This window comes from Perca flavescens, chromosome 10 (assembly GCF_004354835.1).
Source record: "Perca flavescens isolate YP-PL-M2 chromosome 10, PFLA_1.0, whole genome shotgun sequence".
In the NCBI taxonomy this organism is placed as follows: Eukaryota; Metazoa; Chordata; class Actinopteri; order Perciformes; family Percidae; genus Perca; species Perca flavescens.
Window position 1 is genome coordinate 8342908 of NC_041340.1, and position 19649 is coordinate 8362556.

Genomic DNA, 19649 nt, shown 5'->3' on the forward strand with positions numbered 1-19649 from the left:
CTCCCTATCAAACCAGCTCTTTCTTCCCGTCGTCTTCCTCGCTTGTCCCGATTTCCATCCCTTATACCACAGCCTGTTTGTTTTGGTCCGAATAGATCCAGAGACTGAGATAGAGCGATTACAAGCGCATTCCTTTGAGTATACACCACGGTTTATTTCTTTTAGAAGGCTTTCACTTTGGTCTGTCACTCACTCTCTATTCTTTCTTTCTCCTGAGAGATTTAAAGGAAACGGTTAAATAAAATGTATAGGAATAAATTGAGCGCAGGTTGAACATCTTTTTGTTTAACCAGAGAAAACGAGGCTCACTTTACATAAGAGGGAAAAAATATTATTATTATTATTATTATTATTGGCTTATTATTGGCTTAGTGGTATTCTTGCTGTAAGTGATCACAGTCTCAATTAAAATATAATAAGAATACTTATAATAGCAGCTCATTATTATAGAGTTTACCGAAATGTTCGATTTAAACTGCGCAGAAGCCCACCTTATTTATGCGATTTCATCATCTGACTTTCATCGTTTCTTTTTTTTTTATTTCAAAGTATTATTCTAAAAGAACCAGTAGCCTAGTTGTGCTTTTAATTTTGTTTTCGAGTATGGTCTTCATTTGTTCCTTGTTTAATAAATTGTTATTTAACATATAAGATGTCGTTGAAAAGATGAAAAGAGGAGAAAAACCTCGAAACTGCTCGAAAATTGAAGAAAAACCTGAAAACTATTTATGTCAAGTGGTTTATCCTTTCAGTAAAATGCTCAACACTGTATAACATTTTATGACACATAGGCCTCCTCGTCCTAATTAGGCTATACGAAACAAAATTACAATTTTCATTTTCAGTAGACTAAAAACAGGATTTTATTTTATGTTGTTTTTTGTTTTTGTTTTTTTTAACTATCGCATATCAGGACAAATGTTTTTATCATATTCCTTCGTTGATTCGTTGTGTGGCTCCAGTAGGCTAATCACCAACTACATAGGTGATTATTTGCATCACATCCCTTCAATATTCTATCTGCTATCCCTGCCATCCCTATTCATAATTTAGTATTCCGGGACATATTTCTGTCTCTGAAAACGTGTCTCAGGATATCACAGTTCTTCCTCAGAAGCCTGGCCAAATTAAAACTCGGGCAGAAAATGTTGTCTCATTTAAATTCTCACCTTGAGCTCTCTAGTGACTGGTAATGGTCCGAGAGGAGCTGACGCTTAAAAAATCATCAAGCTCTATTCTCACTGTACGCTACCTGTTTGGCGAGTTTTGTCATGCCCGACAAATTAGACGAAATTATAAAGAAGAAAAAAACATCTGAAAATAGAGACACTGATTTTGCAGCAGGCAGAATCATCAATTAAACATAGAAAATGCATGCGACGCTGCAGCCTTACTTACTCTGTGTGCTGTGTTGAGTCTCCGCAGTTTAATTACAAGCCCTAATTTCCAATCGTAGATAGTGTCAAAAATATGCGACTATTTCTCAGAGATTCCCTTTAACAAGTGGAAACTTAGTGTCCTCCTGCACGATTTTATACATGATGAGCCGTCAGTAATGGGATTATTAAACAAAAACGTTTCAGGCGCTGGCGTTAACCTTTTTTAATGCCTAATTAGGTTTTGCAAAGAAATAATTAGATTCTACAGTGCTTACACTGCCTATATTTTCAAATGGCATCTGCAGCAAACACATCATCCTGCGACACTCGTGCCAATAATCTGCGGATATATGCGCTACAGCAGCAGTCAGATGTAAGATTTTAAAACATGTTGCGACCAAATAAGGTGCACTTAAAGCTAAAATAATCATCCAACACAGGCTATAGGCCAAGCTGCAGGAACATGATAGTTTGGTCGAGTGCGCCCTCTTGTGGTAACCTGCAACATAACATTTAAAATGACCAATGAAGTAGAAGATACTTTGGATAAAACAAATATTCGACCAATCTCTTATTCTAAATGTCTAATTAAATACAAAAAAAGCCTGATAATCTTTATCCAAGCAGGATAAGTTCTCGATCAGATCAGAGCTAAACCTAAAAAAGAGGAGTCAGTTTGTTCTCTAAAGATGTGGGCGTTGACCACTGCGCAGGCGCAGTTTGAAGCTTTTTCCTTATGACTTTAGATGTGATGCAAATGAGTAACTCAACATACGCTATACCAGGGGTTTTCAACGTTTTTTAAGCCAAGGACCCCCTAACTGAAAGAGAGATGGATCAGGGACCCCCTACTACATATATTGTATAAAATGAAGTTGCATATTAAACTGAGCCTACAATAACATGTGAGCAGCCTAAAGCTTTTATACATACCTTTTTTTGCATGGAATATTAAGCGTTTAAAATTATTTAAAAAAATTGAGCCTTATGAATGTTTTCATTTTAAAACATACATGTGGCACAGTAAATCCTCAGGATTAACTGTATCTGTGGATGGCTTCCTTAGTGACTACCTTATAGGCCAGTAAGCCTATCATGTGGGGATTAATATTTGCTAATAATATGTTGGATTCATTTTTTTAAAAAACTAAAATTAACAATAATTTGGAGGCCCCCTTGCATTGACTCTGAGGACCTCCTAGGGGTCCCGGACCCCCTGTTGAAGATCCATGCGCTATACTATTATAGTTCTTAATATCTTCTTTTAGTGCAATATCACCGTGTGATCCTTAGAAGTGCCTTGTTTGTTAAAACTTTTTAATTTTTCCAAAAAAAAAATCAAAACATGCCGACCTCCATCTTTAAACATTCAAATAAGCAGCAGAATGTAGGAATTATTGTATCTCCTGTCACTTATGTTGTCTGAACTTCTGTTGAAGTGTTAGTTTTGTTTATGAGTTGTTAATTAATCAGCACGTACAGTATATGGAGACAACCCACGTGAATAAAGCAAATCAGCAAATAAATATGTTCTTTTGAATCTGAGACTAAACAAAACTAACTATCTGTCAAAAACACTGTACAGCACAACTGAGTTTGGACAACATGGTTTTAAATACTTTTTAGTTTTTGTTTGGTATTGCACAGAAATTATCTTCTGGCAATAAATTCAGATAAAATAAGATATAACTTGATTTGTCCCGAGGAAAATTGCTATGCAGCCAGTTGCAATACAAAGAAAGAGTGCAAATATAAAGAGTGTAAATATTAAAATCTAAAATAATATTAACATAAATATGCTATGCCAAAAATATAAATAAATAAATAGATACCCTGTGTATGTACAATATCCTAAAGTATGTGTATACGTGTAAGTGTAAGTGAATGGTTAATAAAGAATGTTCATGATTATGCCTATGACATTGCATTAAAGCCCATGTTGCAGGTTAACCACCACTGTTGATTAATAGGTACATATAGCACTCAATATCATTGTTAAAAATGTCTCCAAATACAAATAGTGTTAAAGGCCAGTTTTTGTCGTTTTTGGTATTAGTGTTTTTTTTTCCGGAATTCGGTGATGACGTCACGTTGGGGAGACGTGTATCAGCCTAGTACTAGAACTATGGTGACTGACTGGGATGAGGAAGAGGGTTTTTACTGTCAGTGAATAGCACCAAGTGAAAGTCAATGTTTTAGTTATATCTAGTGACAGTGATCATGTCGTTAGTTCAGATAAATACCGGTAAACTTATCTAGATCTAGAAAATACAAGGCATCGTGCTAGCTATGTGCTAACTTGCCAGTCCCAGCTGTGAAATCCCCCGATGGTTGTAAACACATAAATATGATTGATATCATGATTAGATATCTCACGTTTTGATGGTAGCCTACTAGCTCCAGTAACAACATATTTGTCTGGTGTTTATTTATTACTTGTATGGGGATGCTGTTCAGCTTTTCACAAGTTCAGACAGCTAGCTAACGTTAGCGCAACAGCGTTAGTCTAGCCGGCTAGGTAAATATTACAACTGCCTTCGGAGTTTCCTATATCTGCGTCCACGTTGTCAACATAAGACTTGTCGTTAGTGCTCCTTTTGTACCATAACTTTATTGAATGAAACGTTAAACTTCGCTCCTACGAGATGGTTTTTGTTAGTTACACACAAAGCTAACTGGCTATAGTTAGCCTGTACGTATGCTAGCGGACATTAGCTAACGTTGCATAGCCAGCAAGCAGCTTCGGCGAGCTAACCTCGACAGCTAACACATCCATGTGTCTCCATTTCAAAACATCACTGCAGATTGACTGCTTTTAACAGAAGAGGTCGATTGTGGGCAACATACTGTCGCGGTTAGCTCGCCGAAACTACTGCCGATTGCCGAAGTTGCTGGCTGGCTACGCAACGTTAGCTAATCCCGCTAGCATACGTACAGGCTAACTATAGCCAGTTAGCTTTGTGCTTAATATTTCAATAAAAAGTATGGCACAAAATGAGCACTAACGCCACGTCTTGTGTTGACAACGTGGACGTAGCTCCGAAGGCAGTTGTAATACCGTGTTAGCAGTCTAAGCTAACACTGTTGCGCTAACGTTAGCAAACGTCGGCGTAGCGTTAGCTAGCTGTTTAAACTTGTGAAATGCCGAACAGCATCCCCGTCCAAACTGCCTTTCACTTCCGCCCCAATATTGACTCGGTCGAGACCAAAAGCCATATTTTGCCAGATTAGGGGCAGAAACCGTGACCGGGGCGCGATATTACGAATCCCACTATGGCCACGCCAAGACCCGCTCTTCAATAGCATTCACACACTACTGTTGGCCAGGCGTCCATGGGTCCATGGGTAATTCCTCTACTGTGCGACAGTAAGTCACTTGGTTATGACCCAATCGTTAGCCTATTTTTACAAAAACGTCTGCTACGGAACCATAACGTGAGGTACAAGGTAATGAAGCCTTTTATACATTGTCGTGTTTCTTTGGAACTAAACAACGGACAAATAGAGTCTTCAAACATTTCTGATGTAAAGTTATTTGCAGTCAAGTGAAAATGGCGGTCAGCGGAATGCTAACAGGAGGTGATGGCCAGTTAGCAACAAAATGGCGCCATAGATGGCTCGAGTTCTGAAGCGAAGCTTACCTGTAGCTTACCCCCTTGGTTGTCTCCCCAACGTGACGTCATGCAATGCATTGTGGGGGAAAGGAGAAACCACTGTAAAAAAGTACTACTTTTTCGTATTTTATTCCGTTTTGTGATATCCATTGTATTTGATGTTGTTGGGTAACAGTTTAAATGTTTATTACCAACAAGCAAATTGCAAAAAATCGTTAGAAAATAAACCCTGCAACATGGGCTTTAAATGTCCATTATGTCCTGTAAGTCAGTTGTAACGATTCAGTTATGAAAAGATACCATATAGTAGCCTAAACTGTTTTTTTTCTTCATTTTGAGTGCATTGCGCATTTTATTGGTAAATAAATGTCCCATGTCAGAATTAAAAAGAAAAACCTTATGCTTCCATTAAAAAAAAAAAAAAAAAAAAAAAAGCAAGTCTTGTTGCAGTTCGGTATGTTTACCACTAGAGGGAAGTGTTATCTGTGACCCAGACGCTCCTTCTCAAATCTCGCGAGAGACATTTTCCTTTTGAAGGCCAGCTGATCGTTTACTTCAGTGTGGTGACTAGCCTGAAGCTTTTAAGTAAACGCAACGTCGACGCTGTAATACTGGTAAGCTGTGTGCTTTATGACTGCTATATATGTTATCAAAAATAAGTATTCATTCTGTACGAGTTCCTTTAAACAGTTAACAAGCGTAACATAAATGCACGAGGTAGCTAACGTTAGCGGAGAGTTTAGCTCAAATGCTAGTAACGATGGTAACAGGGAGAACATTCTAGAGCCACCTGCTACTAACGTTAGCATCAATAAACAACCGACAGAAATCTTTAATTATTTACAGACGTTTGTCTGTACTGGTCCACTTTAAACAATAGTAACGCGTAGTCTGTTCCATTTGCATCGGTCCTCCATTTAATAACGTAGTCGTTACTTAACGTTACCCAAACTAGCGTGGGCTAGGTGGGCTAACGTTACTCCTAGCTAGCTTACGCGTAACGTTAGCGTTTTATCTTTCTCTTCGGTTTCAGCTAATAATGGACTTTATAGTTCGTCAGTTCCAATGAAGGTTAGTCTCATTGAGATTAACACGTTCACTGTTAAAAGTCACAGTGTCTTTATGGTTTGCTCAATTGAATAAACTAAAATGGTAATCCAGCGGTGGAGGAAGTATCGTAGGGAAGTATTCAATACCAAACAGTAAAAACACTCTAGTACAAGTAAAAGTCCTGCATTAAACATGTTACTTAAGTAAAAGTACTAATGCAACACTGTACAAATACACACGTATAAGTAAAAATTCTGCTTTGAACCCGTTACTTTGGTAAAAGTATGTAAGTATAATCAGGGAAATGTACTAAAGTATTAAAAGTAAGAGTACTCAATGCAGAAAATGTTCCCTGTGACTATTCTATTATACACTCACCAGCCTCTTTATTAGGTACAGCTTGCTAGCACCGGGTAGAACCTCCTTTTATCTTCAGAACTGCCTAACTAGGCGATGCAAACATTCCCTAAGAGATTTTGGTCCATTGAAACTGAAATTAAAGCATCACGCACTTGCTGCAGATTTGTGTGCTGTACAGCATGTTGCAAATCTCTCGTTTCACCACACCCCAGAGGTGCTCCAATGGATTGAGATCTGGTGATTGTAGAAACTATTTGAGTACTTACCTACTGTCATTGTCGTTTGTGTACTTTGTTACGTTCCACCACAGCTATAAACATAACAATGATTCACCTCTGAGGTCAGTCACAAGCTGATGTTAAGTTAATATTAAAAAAAAAATAACAACAGCAAAAAGATTCCCAGGAGAAGCTATGACCTGCTGCTTTGAGACCAGTGAAAGGTTAGAGTAGAAATTATTAGCCTAATAGATCAATCTTTTTGGTGATTGACTTTAAACTCATTAGTTGCAGCCCTAGGAAAAGTTTGTTAGTAGTTAATTGTGACTCCTGTTAGTATGACTTGTCAGTATTGCTACATAATGCATTTTTATTTAATTTTTTTGCCAACAGAGCAACAAACACTTCCAAAGATGGCTGACGCAAACCAACAAAGTCCTCCTCCCCAGCTAGGGCCTGTGGTAAGTTGTCTGATTGATCCACGCACTTTACCTTCCAACTGTTTCTTCCCTTGTAAGGTCCACTCTGATCAGACCAATATTACATACAAAAATACTTGTCACAAGGAGCACTACTTAGCCTCTACAAACATTTGTATAATGTCTTCTGTGGCTCTACAGAGAGTCCTCCAAACTGTGTGGAAAGCTCAGTATTGTGTTAAACTGTTTCATCATGAATTAAACATCATAGGTTTCTCAAAGGTAATATTTATTTCAGAGCGGTGTTTAATAATGTGCAGGTGTTTCTTGTTATATCATTTACTCATTGAGAGAGCGTGAAGGAGAAGTCTGAGACTTTCAGCAAATCAGTTCTCAGTATACAAGTGAAAACAGAAGTCTCATCCTGTCATGATGGTGTCACAGCACTTTGCCCCAAACCCTAGCACAGTTAACATTGGACATCCTTTGCCCATGATGTTATATCATATGAGATGGAGCAGGATTAACACTTATCATCACATTTCCTAAAACATCTGTTCCTTTTCATTTTTTTTTCTTTCTTCCACAGCAATTTTTAATGAGCAACAAGCTGGAAACTGCAATGTGGCTTTCACGACTCTTTACCGTCTACTGCTCAGTAATGTTTATTCTACCAATTTTGGGGTGAGTACTCTGTGACAGTGCACATCATCAACACACTGCTTTTCACCCTATTCTCATTTCTCCCAGCCTAAATGGATGTAGAATGTTTGTGACTGCTTGTTGTATTTCAGACCCTATGCAGCAGCTAACTTCTATCAGCGAGCCTTGTTGGCGAACGCCCTCACCAGTGCCCTTCGCTTGCATCAAAGGCTTCCACGCTTTCAGCTGAGCAGAGCTTTCTTGGCCCAGGCTCTTCAGGAGGATAGCTGCCATTACCTGCTCTACTCACTCATCCTGGTCAACTCCTACCCCATCACAAGTATCCTTTCATCTTCAAATATGGGGAAAAGACAAATGGATAGTGCTGTATATCTGGTTGAAATTAGAGATGCACCGATTGACCGGCCAATCACCGGAATTGGCCGATTTTCGAGTGCTCGGCCATGACCGGCGACCGGCAGGTCAGTCTGACATATGCCGATTTTATGCCGGTCAAATGCTATTGGGCGCCGCATGATTAAAATCGCGCAAGATCAGCGCACCGCCGCTCAATCAGCTGTTTATGAAATGTTATAAAGTCGTAATTATACACGGCTCTGCAGAGCCGTCTGCTGTACTGATCTCAGCCGCTCTCTCTTCCCTCTGAGGCTGAATAAGTGGAACATGAAAACCGCGGGTCCAGTGAAATTTGACAGCTACAGTTTATTGGAAAATATTGTTGGGCACACTGACTTTGATGAATTTACTGTTGATCAGACCCCAGATGAGACAAGAAGCTAACATTAGCGAACGCTGCGGTGACTGTCCCTCTGACGTCCGGCTGCAAGAGACGCTGTTAAAAAATAAAAGACGCTGTATTCCTCCGACACGCTGTATTAACGTCACCGTTTAAAACACTTAACAGGTTAGAGGGGATGCATACCACTCAAAACCTACATTAAAAACATAGTAATCTTCCCCCAGCATTTAGTTTGTTCTGATTAGTCCTATGATAATCCCATGATTTTAATCATTAAAACATACTTTTTGCCGGGGGGGTCTCCAATAACTGCACTAAATTGTTGTGGAGGGTTTATTCTGTCTTTTTATGTCACTGGAATTGTACCCTGTACGATTTCATGTAACAAAAGAAAATGGATTGATTGGTTGGTTGATCCTTAACACTTGTGTCCAGTGAGCATCTTTCCAGTCTTCCTCTTCTCCGTGCTTCATGCAACTACCTACACAAAGAAAGTCCTTGATGTGAGTATAAGGCAGCAGTCCTCTGCTGGACTTTTAATGCTGACAGTTGACAGAAAGCCTTTTGCTGAACATTGTTTAACCCTAAATGGTGTTTTAGATATCTACTCAATTAACCAACCATCGCCCAGAGACCCAAATGCAACCCGAAGATCTAATAAAGCTGATTGGATTGATCTCATTTACTTCTCTGTATCAGTATTTCATGTAAACTCTGTGCCTTACTAAAGACTTACTGCAGCTTTTTGTTGTCGACTTGATGTTTTAATCTTTCCTTGCAGTCTGTGGGCCCCAATAGCATGATGTTCATCAGAAACCTCCTGGACAAACTTACATCCAATCAGCAGAACATCCTGAAGTTTATCGCCTGCAATGAGATCTTCTTGATGCCAGCCACTGTTTTCATGCTCTTTAGGTAAGTGCACATGTAGAAAGTGTTTGTTTTATTAATTTTGTGAAGAGACATTACAGATCCTTATTGCATTGGAATATCATTGCATTATCTACCAATATGTGCGCTTGGATCAGTGACACTATGGAAGTAGTGATTGTGTTTGTCAGTTATCCAACCAGTTTATCAATCTTATGTTGCCAAAAATACTTGGAACAGATTATGAGCAAATTTGGTTTATGGATTTTTATCTAGAAGTACATGAAAACGCAATACTGGAAATCCCAGTTACAAAACTGACCACATAAATTGTATCTCAACTACCAGTGTGTGTCAGCTTCAATAGTGGTCTGACAGAACATTTTCATATGCAAAGCTTCAAGGCAAGTTACAGAGTAAAGAGGCCAGATAGTCTTTGTATTGGACTGCATTAGATTATACAGGTGTTCGATTTGCTTGTTACTGCAGAAATTTAGATTAATGTTAACAATGTTTCAGCCCGATCTTGCAGAATTACGTGAAATTAAAACAACCTTTTCACCATTACGTGGTGGTGTTAAAATTGCCTGCCAGCCCCACTGAAACAACATGGGAAGTCAATTTGTCGTGGTGGACACAGAAATTCCCTGGTTCGACACAGTCCTGTCTCAAAGTCAAACAAACACAGGAATTTCACCAAGGAGACCGCTATTTGTGTACTGTGTGAAACCAAAAGTCAAAATTGCCATATTTTAACTTATGTATGCAACTTAAGTTGCGTAACAATTTTGTGGTGTTCAGAGGTCCTTGTTATTGGCATATTTCTGAGATCAGGTTGCAATGTTTATAAAAGTGCTGAACAAATGTTTATTATTAATGTTATTGTTTATTATTAAAACATTGAACAATCTACAATTGTGTAAGGTCAGTTTTTACTTTGTCTTTTTGACAGCGGACAGGGGAGCTTGCTGCTGCCTTTTATTTACTACCGATTCCTCACCCTCCGCTACACATCCAGAAGAAACCCATACTGCCGGTAAGATGTTAAATGATACAATTCAATAGTTTTGAGCCATTCATGGGACCTTATACCTTGCATCCATGGGAGCCAACATTACCTCATCTTGGATACAGTATAGCGGTGTCAGCGTATTTTGGCCCAAAAGTTGCAAGAAAATTCAGTACAGAATTGGCAGAGATATGTTTGAGGTAATGCACTATATATTCTGTCAAATATCCAGTATTAGTCAGGCTCTACTACATGTGTTGTTGTGTATGTGTGCAGAAATCTACTAATATAGATTCATCCAACATATAAAAACATTATGTTTCTGCGGCTGGTCAGAGCAATCTGGAGCACAAGGAAGACAAATGGAGAAGATAACTGTTGCAAAATTTGCACAATAATTTGATTGGAAATCAACGACTGTACTAAACTTTCAGTAGAATGTGATCTGACGTAACACAGTGGTCTCGTATTCAGAAATGTAAAACCTTAGAATGAATTTACTGGGCTGTCAGAGTTGAGAATTAAACAAATCTGTTTCCACCCCAGCACTTTGTTCACAGAGCTGCGAATTCTTCTGGAGCACTTCATAATGAAGCCTGCCTGCCCCACCTTCTTCAGGAAGATGTGCCTCAGCAGTATCGCCTTCATCAGCCGCCTCGCCCCCACAGGGGTCTGATTACACTCCATAAAAGTTCTGTTTTTTGTTTTGTTTTTTTGTTCCGCCACTTAAGATGCGACTTAAACTTTGATGAGGACAGACATTGCCATCAACAGAAGGAACTGTTTTTTGAATGTCAACTTTACAGCCTGTGCTCCAACTTCTCTGTAAATGAGTACAGTTGAAGAGCAGCCAGTAATGCACTGAAGGCTCATGGTGATATTTCCTTCCCATGTTCTTAATGTGACCTCATTCAAGCGGTGGACACCCCTAACTTTGTTACGTTCACTGAATGCAGCACAGTAGACAACTGTGATCTGTATGTACCGGCTGTTATTATTTGTTCCTTTTTATGTCCTTTATTTATTCATGAAATCACTTATTCTATGATGAAACATTAACATTCTGAGATTAGTAACTTAAATTAAAATGTGGTTCTACATTGTTAAAAATGTTTGGTTTTTTTGGTTGTTTTTTTTAAATGATCATGTTGTGCTTGGATGGGTGGAGGATAGGATTTGTTTGCAGCTTCTATGTGGTCCAATGTCTTTTATTTCTTTTGTGTTTAAAGCATCCTATTATTTGATTTGTCTAAATGCCTAACTTTAAATGTATTCTATCAATGCCATCAACTCACTCTTTTAACAAATTAGATCTATGAAGGTATGATGTCAAAATGGGTGTTCAATTGAGAAACAAGATATCTGCTGTATTTTTGAGAATATTTGAAGGTACCAGACATTTTGCTGTGGGATTCATATGTGAAATGAGTTGCACAATGCCTGTCATGTTTTCAATGCATTCTTGTTTCTCAGTTTGAAAGCTGTTTTGAATGTGCTTCATTTATTTAGTTTTCTTGCTCTGATTTATTTTTCTGCCATGTTAAATGTGTTTTATTTGCCTACAGACAAACCACATTTTTATGACAAGAATAAAATGATCTCTTAATTAAACCAATAAAATATTAAAGAAGAGTAATGTGGTTTGTGCTTACAATTTGTTTTAATTAACTGTAGTTGATCTTGGCCTCATAATGCATCTTAAACTAATCAATTACATTTGCCATCCATAGATACGAATTACAATTATTTCTATGCTGGCAATGTGTTTTGACCAAAATATATCTACTGAGGGGAAGTTTATTCTTCAAATTAAAAGTAGTAGTCTTACCCAAACAACCTTAACTAAAGGTCAGTTTACTATAACTAAAGCTATACTTATAAGCTTTCAACTTCACCTTGTCTTGGTTAGCGTATATGTTTAGTAACTAAAGATTCATGTTTTACTTTAAGGCTGTTATAGTGTAGCATTAGGTATATAGGGATACTTTACAAATTCCAAGTGCAATCTAATATAACTGTTCTGCCATAAAGTGTGTGTTTATGATGCCCATAATGTTTTGTGTTGTGACACTATCATAGAGGTGTTTAATGTTTCAGCATTGAGGGCATATTTAGTGATGTGTTGTGCTTGACTGTATTATATTCAGAGGTGTTTCTAATATTCTGCCCCCTCTCACATATGTAAAAATAGGGAGGACAAATAATTAGAAACACCTCTGAATATAATTTAGTCCAGTACAACACCACATTTCTATTACCTGAGAAATGCTGTGTTACGCTGTGTAATACGTCACCAGAAACTGTCAGTCATAAACTTTTATTAAAGGTGCTGTAGGTAAGATTGCGAAGATCCAGGAAGAAATTTGAACATCGACAACTTCTCAGTCCCTCCCCCCACAAAGGAGAATGAATGTGTGTGCATGAGCAGTGATTGACACGCAGTTAGACACTGCCGCTGGCCTTGATTGGTGCATCTGAACAGGGAGCTGTGGATTTTAGAAAAATTGCACTACAGGCTAGTTTGTGCCAGAGGAGCCAGATTTGTTTTTTAATTACCTGCTTCATCTTCATGTAGTTCTACTCGAACATAGGGTCCGTTTCAGCAAATATGACAGAAAGTTAGTTTTAAAAGTCTTACCTACTCCACCTTTAATGTATGGCAGATATGTTGTATTAGTTGCATTACATTGTACAGGTGAACCTAATACAGAGTATATACCGATATATAGCGTGATATTAAGTCATACAGAATCATGGAAAATAAACCTCAGAGCTAAGATAGCGTCTTTACGAAACAACCAATCAGGAAACAGCTTTAACCTCTGACATTCCATCTCATCCAATCGTGTCGCAGCTTTTTACTGGTTCAGCGTTGCCTCGACAACGAACACTGCGTTTATGTGGTCCTCCTGAAGTGTCTCAGGGAACGTTTCAGCCCAACTAACTAGTATACGCGTTAAAAAAAGATTTAAGTTCGCGTTTACAACATATAGAGACGTTTACTTGCTTCCGGTGTCTTAATGTATCTCGGTAAATTTGGTTGAAGATGATCTATTCACCAAAGTAGACAGTTGCCGTGCGAATAAATCCTGTTAGTCAATTAGCTTTCTAGCTAGCGTTAGCACGTCGAGCTAATCTCCTTGCTTTAGATAATCTCAGTCTCTCTTGACCATTACAATCGTGTTCTAATTTTATCAACACGTTGTGATTGACATACACAGTCTATGACTGCAACTAATGATCCCTGCAGTTCTATAACCTAGCTACCTGGAACATTTGCACTATTCTTTCTCCCCTTAAGAAAAAACACTCAGTGGAGAAAGAAGATGGAGATCAACCTTAATCGAGTTGATTATATTCAGGTAACGTTCACGCCAAGTACAGCCTGTGGTTTGTTTGTTTTATGATGTTCTTTTAGAAGTCTTTTATTCTGACATTGGATTTTTGAACATTAGCATTCAGGGTGTCTCCCTCAAGTGCCTTTTTTAACTTAGTCAATTTGTGTTAAACAATTACCTCTGTTATGTCCTCACAGGTTGGTGTGACATCCCAGAAAACTATGAGGCTTCTTCCAGCATTGGGAAAAAAGGCTACCCAAAAGGTAATGCGTCCTAAAAATGCCTGAGCCTAACCTGGACTTATCAGACTTTGTCTTATAATTCAATTGTTTCGTACTGCAGCATCGCGGTTCTTGGTTGTCTCTATGTTTCAGGTTGCTGTTGCTGATCATGATGGTATACTAACGTGTTTTGGGATGAAGAAAGGAGAGGCAGTGGTAAGTGTCCTGGTTATGATTTTTCTTTCCTTATCATACAGCCAGTTGAATCTTAGTTTGTCAGTTTCTAATGGAAAGGAATCTGACTCTCTGTTTCAGCCTGTGTTTAAAACACTTCCAGGGCAAAAAATAGCCAGAATGGACCTTGGAGGAGCTGCAGGAACTCCACAGGAGAAGATTTTTGTTTGTTCTGGTTCTCAGGTCCGAGGATTCACCAAGAAAGGCAAACAGTTTCTCACCTTTGAAGCCAACCTCACTGAGAGCATTAACGCCATGTAGGAACCACTTCTTTCCTTTACCCTACCTTATTTACTCATGCAGGACTGTGTGATTTTTACTGTAGTAAGTAATGTTGGTTGTCTCTTCTCTAGGCATGTCTCAGGCGCTGATCTTTTTGTGTGTGCGAGTTACATCTACAACCACTACTGTGACTGCAAGGACCAAAACTACTACCTTTCTGGAGACAAAATCAATGATATCATATGCTTGTCCTCAGAAAATGGGACTTGCCTCGTCCCGGTCCTGGCCTGTCAAGATCGGGTTCTCAGAGTCTTGCAGGTAGACCAAGATTATATTTGCTGTTCTTATTTTGATATGGGTAGTTGTTCTACCTCATAAAATTAGATGTGATTTATTATTCTGTGTTTTTTTTTTATTCTGTAGGGATCCGAGCTTGCCTATGACATTGAGGTCCCTGGCCCTCCATCTGTCTTGGAACTGTACGATAAAGATGGAGGTAAGTTGACCTCTCTGTGTGCTGTGTACCAGAACAATACCTTACAGTATATGACTGCTTTATACGCAAACAACAGATCTAACATAATGTCAATGATTTCTCTCTCTAGGAGAGGAACTCATCTGTGGAACTACAGATGGCAATATAGGATTGGTCCAGATCGGTGAATGCTCAGCTGCGACCAAATGGGAGATTGATAACGACAAAAAGAAAGGAGGTATGTTTACATGACCACACCAGGTATACAAATACAAATCACTATTAGAATATTTCTGTCTCCCATCAGGAATTCTTTGCATCGACACTTATGACATTATGGGAGACGGAGTAAACGACATCCTGGTGGGAAGGGATGATGGGACAGTTGAGGTCTACGGGTTTGACAGCGCCAATGAGCCCACATTACGCTTTGAGCATGTGAGTTTATGCCTCTATTATCAATTTACTCACTCCAATTTCCACCCAGTCAGTGTCAGTCAGTGCCCCTATAAAATTATAAGGATAAGATAAGATTAAATAGTATTTGTTATATTTTTCCCTGTGCATTGATCCCTTTCTGGCCTTTTCTTAGCTACCCAAGTCCATTGTCATTTTTTGTAAAACATGATTGATACTGATTATTGATGGCCAAAGTTTTCTGTCTTTCCTGACTTCAGGTTTTGTCAGAGAGTGTGACTTCCATCCAGGGTGGCTGCGTGGGGAAGGAGTCTTATGATGAGGTCTTGACTGCCACTTACACAGGTTAGATAAAAAATAACTAGCACTTAGTGTTCCCAAATTTTTCTTAAGAGAAGAAAATGTGTCTGTTGTTCTGCCTATCAAAGTATCCGTCAATCTGCAATACTTCATATTTGATTAAAGATGTACAGCCATTCTGACATGTAGCATGGGTTTCCTAAAACAAATATTTGAAGGGAGATCTTGAGACGTGCACAGCATATTCCGCTTTACTGTCATTACCTCTTTCAGGATGGGTAACTGGTTTGACCACTGAGCCCCAGAAGGCTGAGGCCGGCCCTGGAGATGAGGTCAGAATGAGTAAGGAGATCCAGTCCAAAGTAGAAGCACTCAGGTATCAGCAAAAAGTGTTTCATTTTCTCATTATACAGTATGCTCTTGTGCCTTTTTTTAATGTGTTTGACTTACTGTGTAATGGTTAAGATATGATTTCAAGACAAATCATAGTGTTCCCTTCCAGGGCAGAGTTGGAGCAGCTGCAGGTCAAAGTCAAGCAGGGCCGTGAGCAGTACCAGCAGACCTCTCAGTCGAGCACAGCCGTCTCGGCTGTGCCCGTCTTTAGCATCAATGACAAGTTCACCCTCTGCCAGGACGATGCCAGCTACAACCTCACTCTTGAGGTGCAGACGGCCATCGACAATCTGCTGCTCCAGGTCTGCTCGTTGTTATATCCCTGTGATTGCAACCTCTGGTGCCTACAGACTCTTCTAATAATAAATTATGCTCTTGATCCCATGTTGGAGACATAAACATGCTTAAAAATGAATCTCCTATGCAGAGTGATGTCCCCATAGACCTGCTGGATGTGGATAAGAACTCAGCTGTTGTCAGTTTCAGCGAATGTGATTCAGAGGTGAGCTGTGTAAACTCTTTCTACACAGGACAAACACACTTTACAAAAAAGGTCATGAACCTCCCGCTGCCCCCAGAGGTCTGACTCTTTAATTCTGTTTCTAGCAGCCTAATGGGAACTTTCTCCTGGCCACGTACAGATGTCAGGCTAACACTACCAGACTCGAGCTCAAGGTAACACTTGCATCAAAACTCTTCATGTTGTGGCGTTTTGTTACTCTTACTTCTGTCATGAAAAGCTACAATACCACAGTGGGTCTTCCTTTGTGTAATCATGAGTCACAGACAGTACTCAGCTGCGTCTTGTGCTCATTTCATCAGTCCCTTTACAAACATTTCTGTAGCCACACATTCCATTTGCTCAAACTATTTGATGTGTTTCATCCATAATAACTGTTCTAGGTGAGGTCCATCGAGGGACAGTATGGGACCCTGCAGGCTTATATTACCCCCAGACTGCAACCCAAGACATGCCAGGTCCGCCAATACCAGATCAAACCTCTGTCCCTCCACCAACGGACACACAGCATAGACCAAGAAAGGTGAAGGCTTTCAGACAGAAAATTGGGATTTGAATTCAGTTAATCAAATCCTATTTTGAAGCTTCCTTAAGTCCTTATTCTTGTGTTTCTGGGAAAGGTGGGGTTTGTGTTGATGCCCAAAACCAGGTAAATGTCAATCCCACTGAAATGATAACCTGGTTTCAGACTTATTGAATGGCTGCCCACATCCGATATGTTCACACGTGAAATAAAAAGCAAATTCCGTGTGATTATAAGTTATACTAAAAATAGTATTTGTTACATTTTATTAAAAAATGTCCCATGCCAAATGCTTAACCAGTTATTGTAGTAAAACTCTATATCTAAGCGTACTTTAGTTGCTGAGAACTATGTTTTGTTTCTAATCATTTATTATAAAAAAAGAGATCCAGTGACATTGGTGTCATCTATCAGTTGTTACTCATAATTTTGACCTTACAAAATATGTGTTACTTTGTCTCTCTGTCTGTCATACAGGCCTATGAACAGGCTCAGTCTGGTGGGACAGTTCAGTTTTGCTGAGATCCACTCCTGGGTGGTCTTCTGTTTGCCAGAGGTGCCCGAGAAAACACCAGCAGGAGAGAGCATCACTTTCTATTTCCATAACACTTTTCTTGGGACACAGCTTGAAGCCACCTACTGGTAAATGCACACAGTTAAAAGGGTTTTCTAGGATTGCATATACATTTGTAGAGATTATGAGCTAACTGACAAGGGGTTCTAACATTTTATTCTGTCTGATGCCCCTAGAAATGTTTTATATATCATTTCATTTTCAGATTTAGTAGGGATTTGTGTTATAATCTACTTGGATGAAATGTTTTTATTTTATTTGTAATTTTAGCAAAGGGGAGGGTCACTTCAAGTCAGACAACATCTCTACCATCTCTATACTGAGTGATGTTCTCTCTAAAGAAGCCACCAAGAAGAAAATCAACCTGAACAATTCATATGGTAGGTATATTATTATTCATGTTCAGTGTCTGCTGACAAAATATTTCCAATTAATTAAAACCTGTTAAACAAACTGTTCTTGTTTGTTATTCTTCCAGATATCAACGATGAGTCTGTGAGTCACACCCTGAAGATGATACATCCGAAGCTGGAATACCAGTTGTTGTTGGCTAGAAAGGTTCAGCTTATCGATGCACTTAAAGTACGTATTGGTCAAATGTGTCGTCCTTTTAGGAAAAATCCACTCTGAAGCTGAATCAGCTCTGTTTTAATACATTCACTGCGTATGTCCACAGGCCCACCTTTGGTTAAACGTTCTACGAGTTCTCACTAATTTTTTCAGGGCTGTTGACAGGCTTTATTTGGAAATGTTCATCACTTACTTACCCCCACCTCATTTCCTCTCTCTGACTGGTAGGAGCTTCAGGTTCATGAGGGGAATGCTGACTTCCTCATCCCAGAGTATCGCAACATCTTGGATGAGTCTGCTAATCTCCTTGAGGAGTACAAGAAACAGCCAGCGCACCTCGAGAGGCTTTATGGTGCAGCATTATTGCATTTCACTGACACTATTATCCAAAGACACTTTTAATTAACTGATTTTCCTTACTTTTTTTTTTTTTTTTTTTTTTTTACATTTGTCAATTCATTGCTAAAATTTTAAGACAGGAATTTACCCAAATGTAAAGTTCTACTACATTATGAATTAGAGCACATTGTGGTAACTTGTATTTTTTTTCTTTTTCTAAGGAATGATCACAGACCTCTTCATCGACAAATTCAAGTTCAAAGGCCAGAATGTGAAGACCAAGGTGTCCTCGTTGCTGGAGATACTCGATAATTATGACTTAAATTCTCTGTTAGACTTTTTCAATGAGGCATGATATCACATAGATCAGAGGTCAGAGGGCATTATTTACTTGTCTTTAAGCGTCTTTATTTGTGCTATGTTTGTATTGTAAATACAAAATTTTTTGTTGTATGGTAGTTACTAGCAGTGACAATGTCATGTTATCATTTAGATACTTTTTGTCCTAATAATAGTGTACATTATTTAAATATTTATAATATATTTTGTTAGCTAACAAAAGAAAGAACAAAGGTAGTGATTAATAAACCACTACAAGATTGCCAGTTTCCATTTTGTTATTGGTGACTAAATTTTGGTTGAGGTTTGAAATTTCAGTGACTAAAAATAAGCCTGTTAAAAGCACAAAAATTTGTTTTTATAACACCATTACCATAGCACTGTGAGTTCCCCCTCTTGAAATAAAAATGTGAGTTTATTTGTAACCATCGTAAGATGCATCATTCAAGGGGCGGATGGAAAGTATAGTGAACATACAGTATACTATGAAATATCATATGATTATATGAAATTCTGCACAAAGATAAAAGTGTGGTCATGAGCCATATGTGACAAATGAGTAATGTATCCATACAACACGCTAAAATCTCATTCATTAAATGATTACGTCTGCGGTAAATTGATAAGTCATTACATCATTGCCATGCTTGTTTTCTTTATATTGTCATCCTCTTGACCTGATTTGAATTGAGGAACTCCCAAGCACCAAAAATAAGATGGAACAGCACTGTAACTGCTTCACAGCAAGTACTTAATTTGAGTATTTCCATTTTATGCTACTTCATACTGCCACTTACTATATTTAGGAGGAAAAAAATTGCACTCTACATTAAATTATTAATTACATTATTTTATCTGCTAAT

At 38.6% G+C, this 19649-nt stretch overlaps 2 protein-coding genes across 3 annotated transcripts; both read left to right on the forward strand.

Moving 5' to 3' along the window:
- The first annotated feature begins 4711 nt into the window (after window positions 1–4711).
- Window positions 4712–11953, forward strand: tmem33 (transmembrane protein 33). 2 transcript variants are annotated; one of them, XM_028589322.1, is made up of 8 exons: window positions 4712–4746; window positions 7015–7082; window positions 7630–7724; window positions 7835–8022; window positions 8878–8945; window positions 9224–9357; window positions 10265–10348; window positions 10868–11953. In XM_028589322.1, exons 1-8 carry the CDS (start codon window positions 4713–4715, stop codon window positions 10995–10997), a joined length of 801 nt encoding a protein of 266 aa, XP_028445123.1. In that variant the 5' UTR covers window position 4712; the 3' UTR covers window positions 10998–11953. The 2 variants fall into 2 exon arrangements, with proteins under 2 accessions (XP_028445123.1, XP_028445124.1); XM_028589323.1 differs by lacking the exon at window positions 4712–4746 and adding an exon at window positions 5494–5607.
- Window positions 11954–13158: 1205 nt separating this feature from the next.
- On the forward strand, window positions 13159–19394 carry bbs7 (Bardet-Biedl syndrome 7). Its single transcript, XM_028589524.1, has 19 exons — window positions 13159–13683; window positions 13857–13922; window positions 14034–14096; window positions 14196–14371; window positions 14468–14654; window positions 14760–14832; window positions 14942–15049; window positions 15119–15249; window positions 15489–15573; window positions 15802–15904; window positions 16031–16223; window positions 16349–16423; window positions 16528–16596; window positions 16825–16964; window positions 17442–17606; window positions 17809–17918; window positions 18017–18120; window positions 18337–18460; window positions 18669–19394. The coding sequence occupies exons 1-19, from the start codon at window positions 13648–13650 to the stop codon at window positions 18800–18802; spliced, it is 2142 nt and encodes a 713-aa protein (XP_028445325.1). The 5' UTR covers window positions 13159–13647; the 3' UTR covers window positions 18803–19394.
- The last annotated feature ends 255 nt before the right edge of the window (window positions 19395–19649 follow it).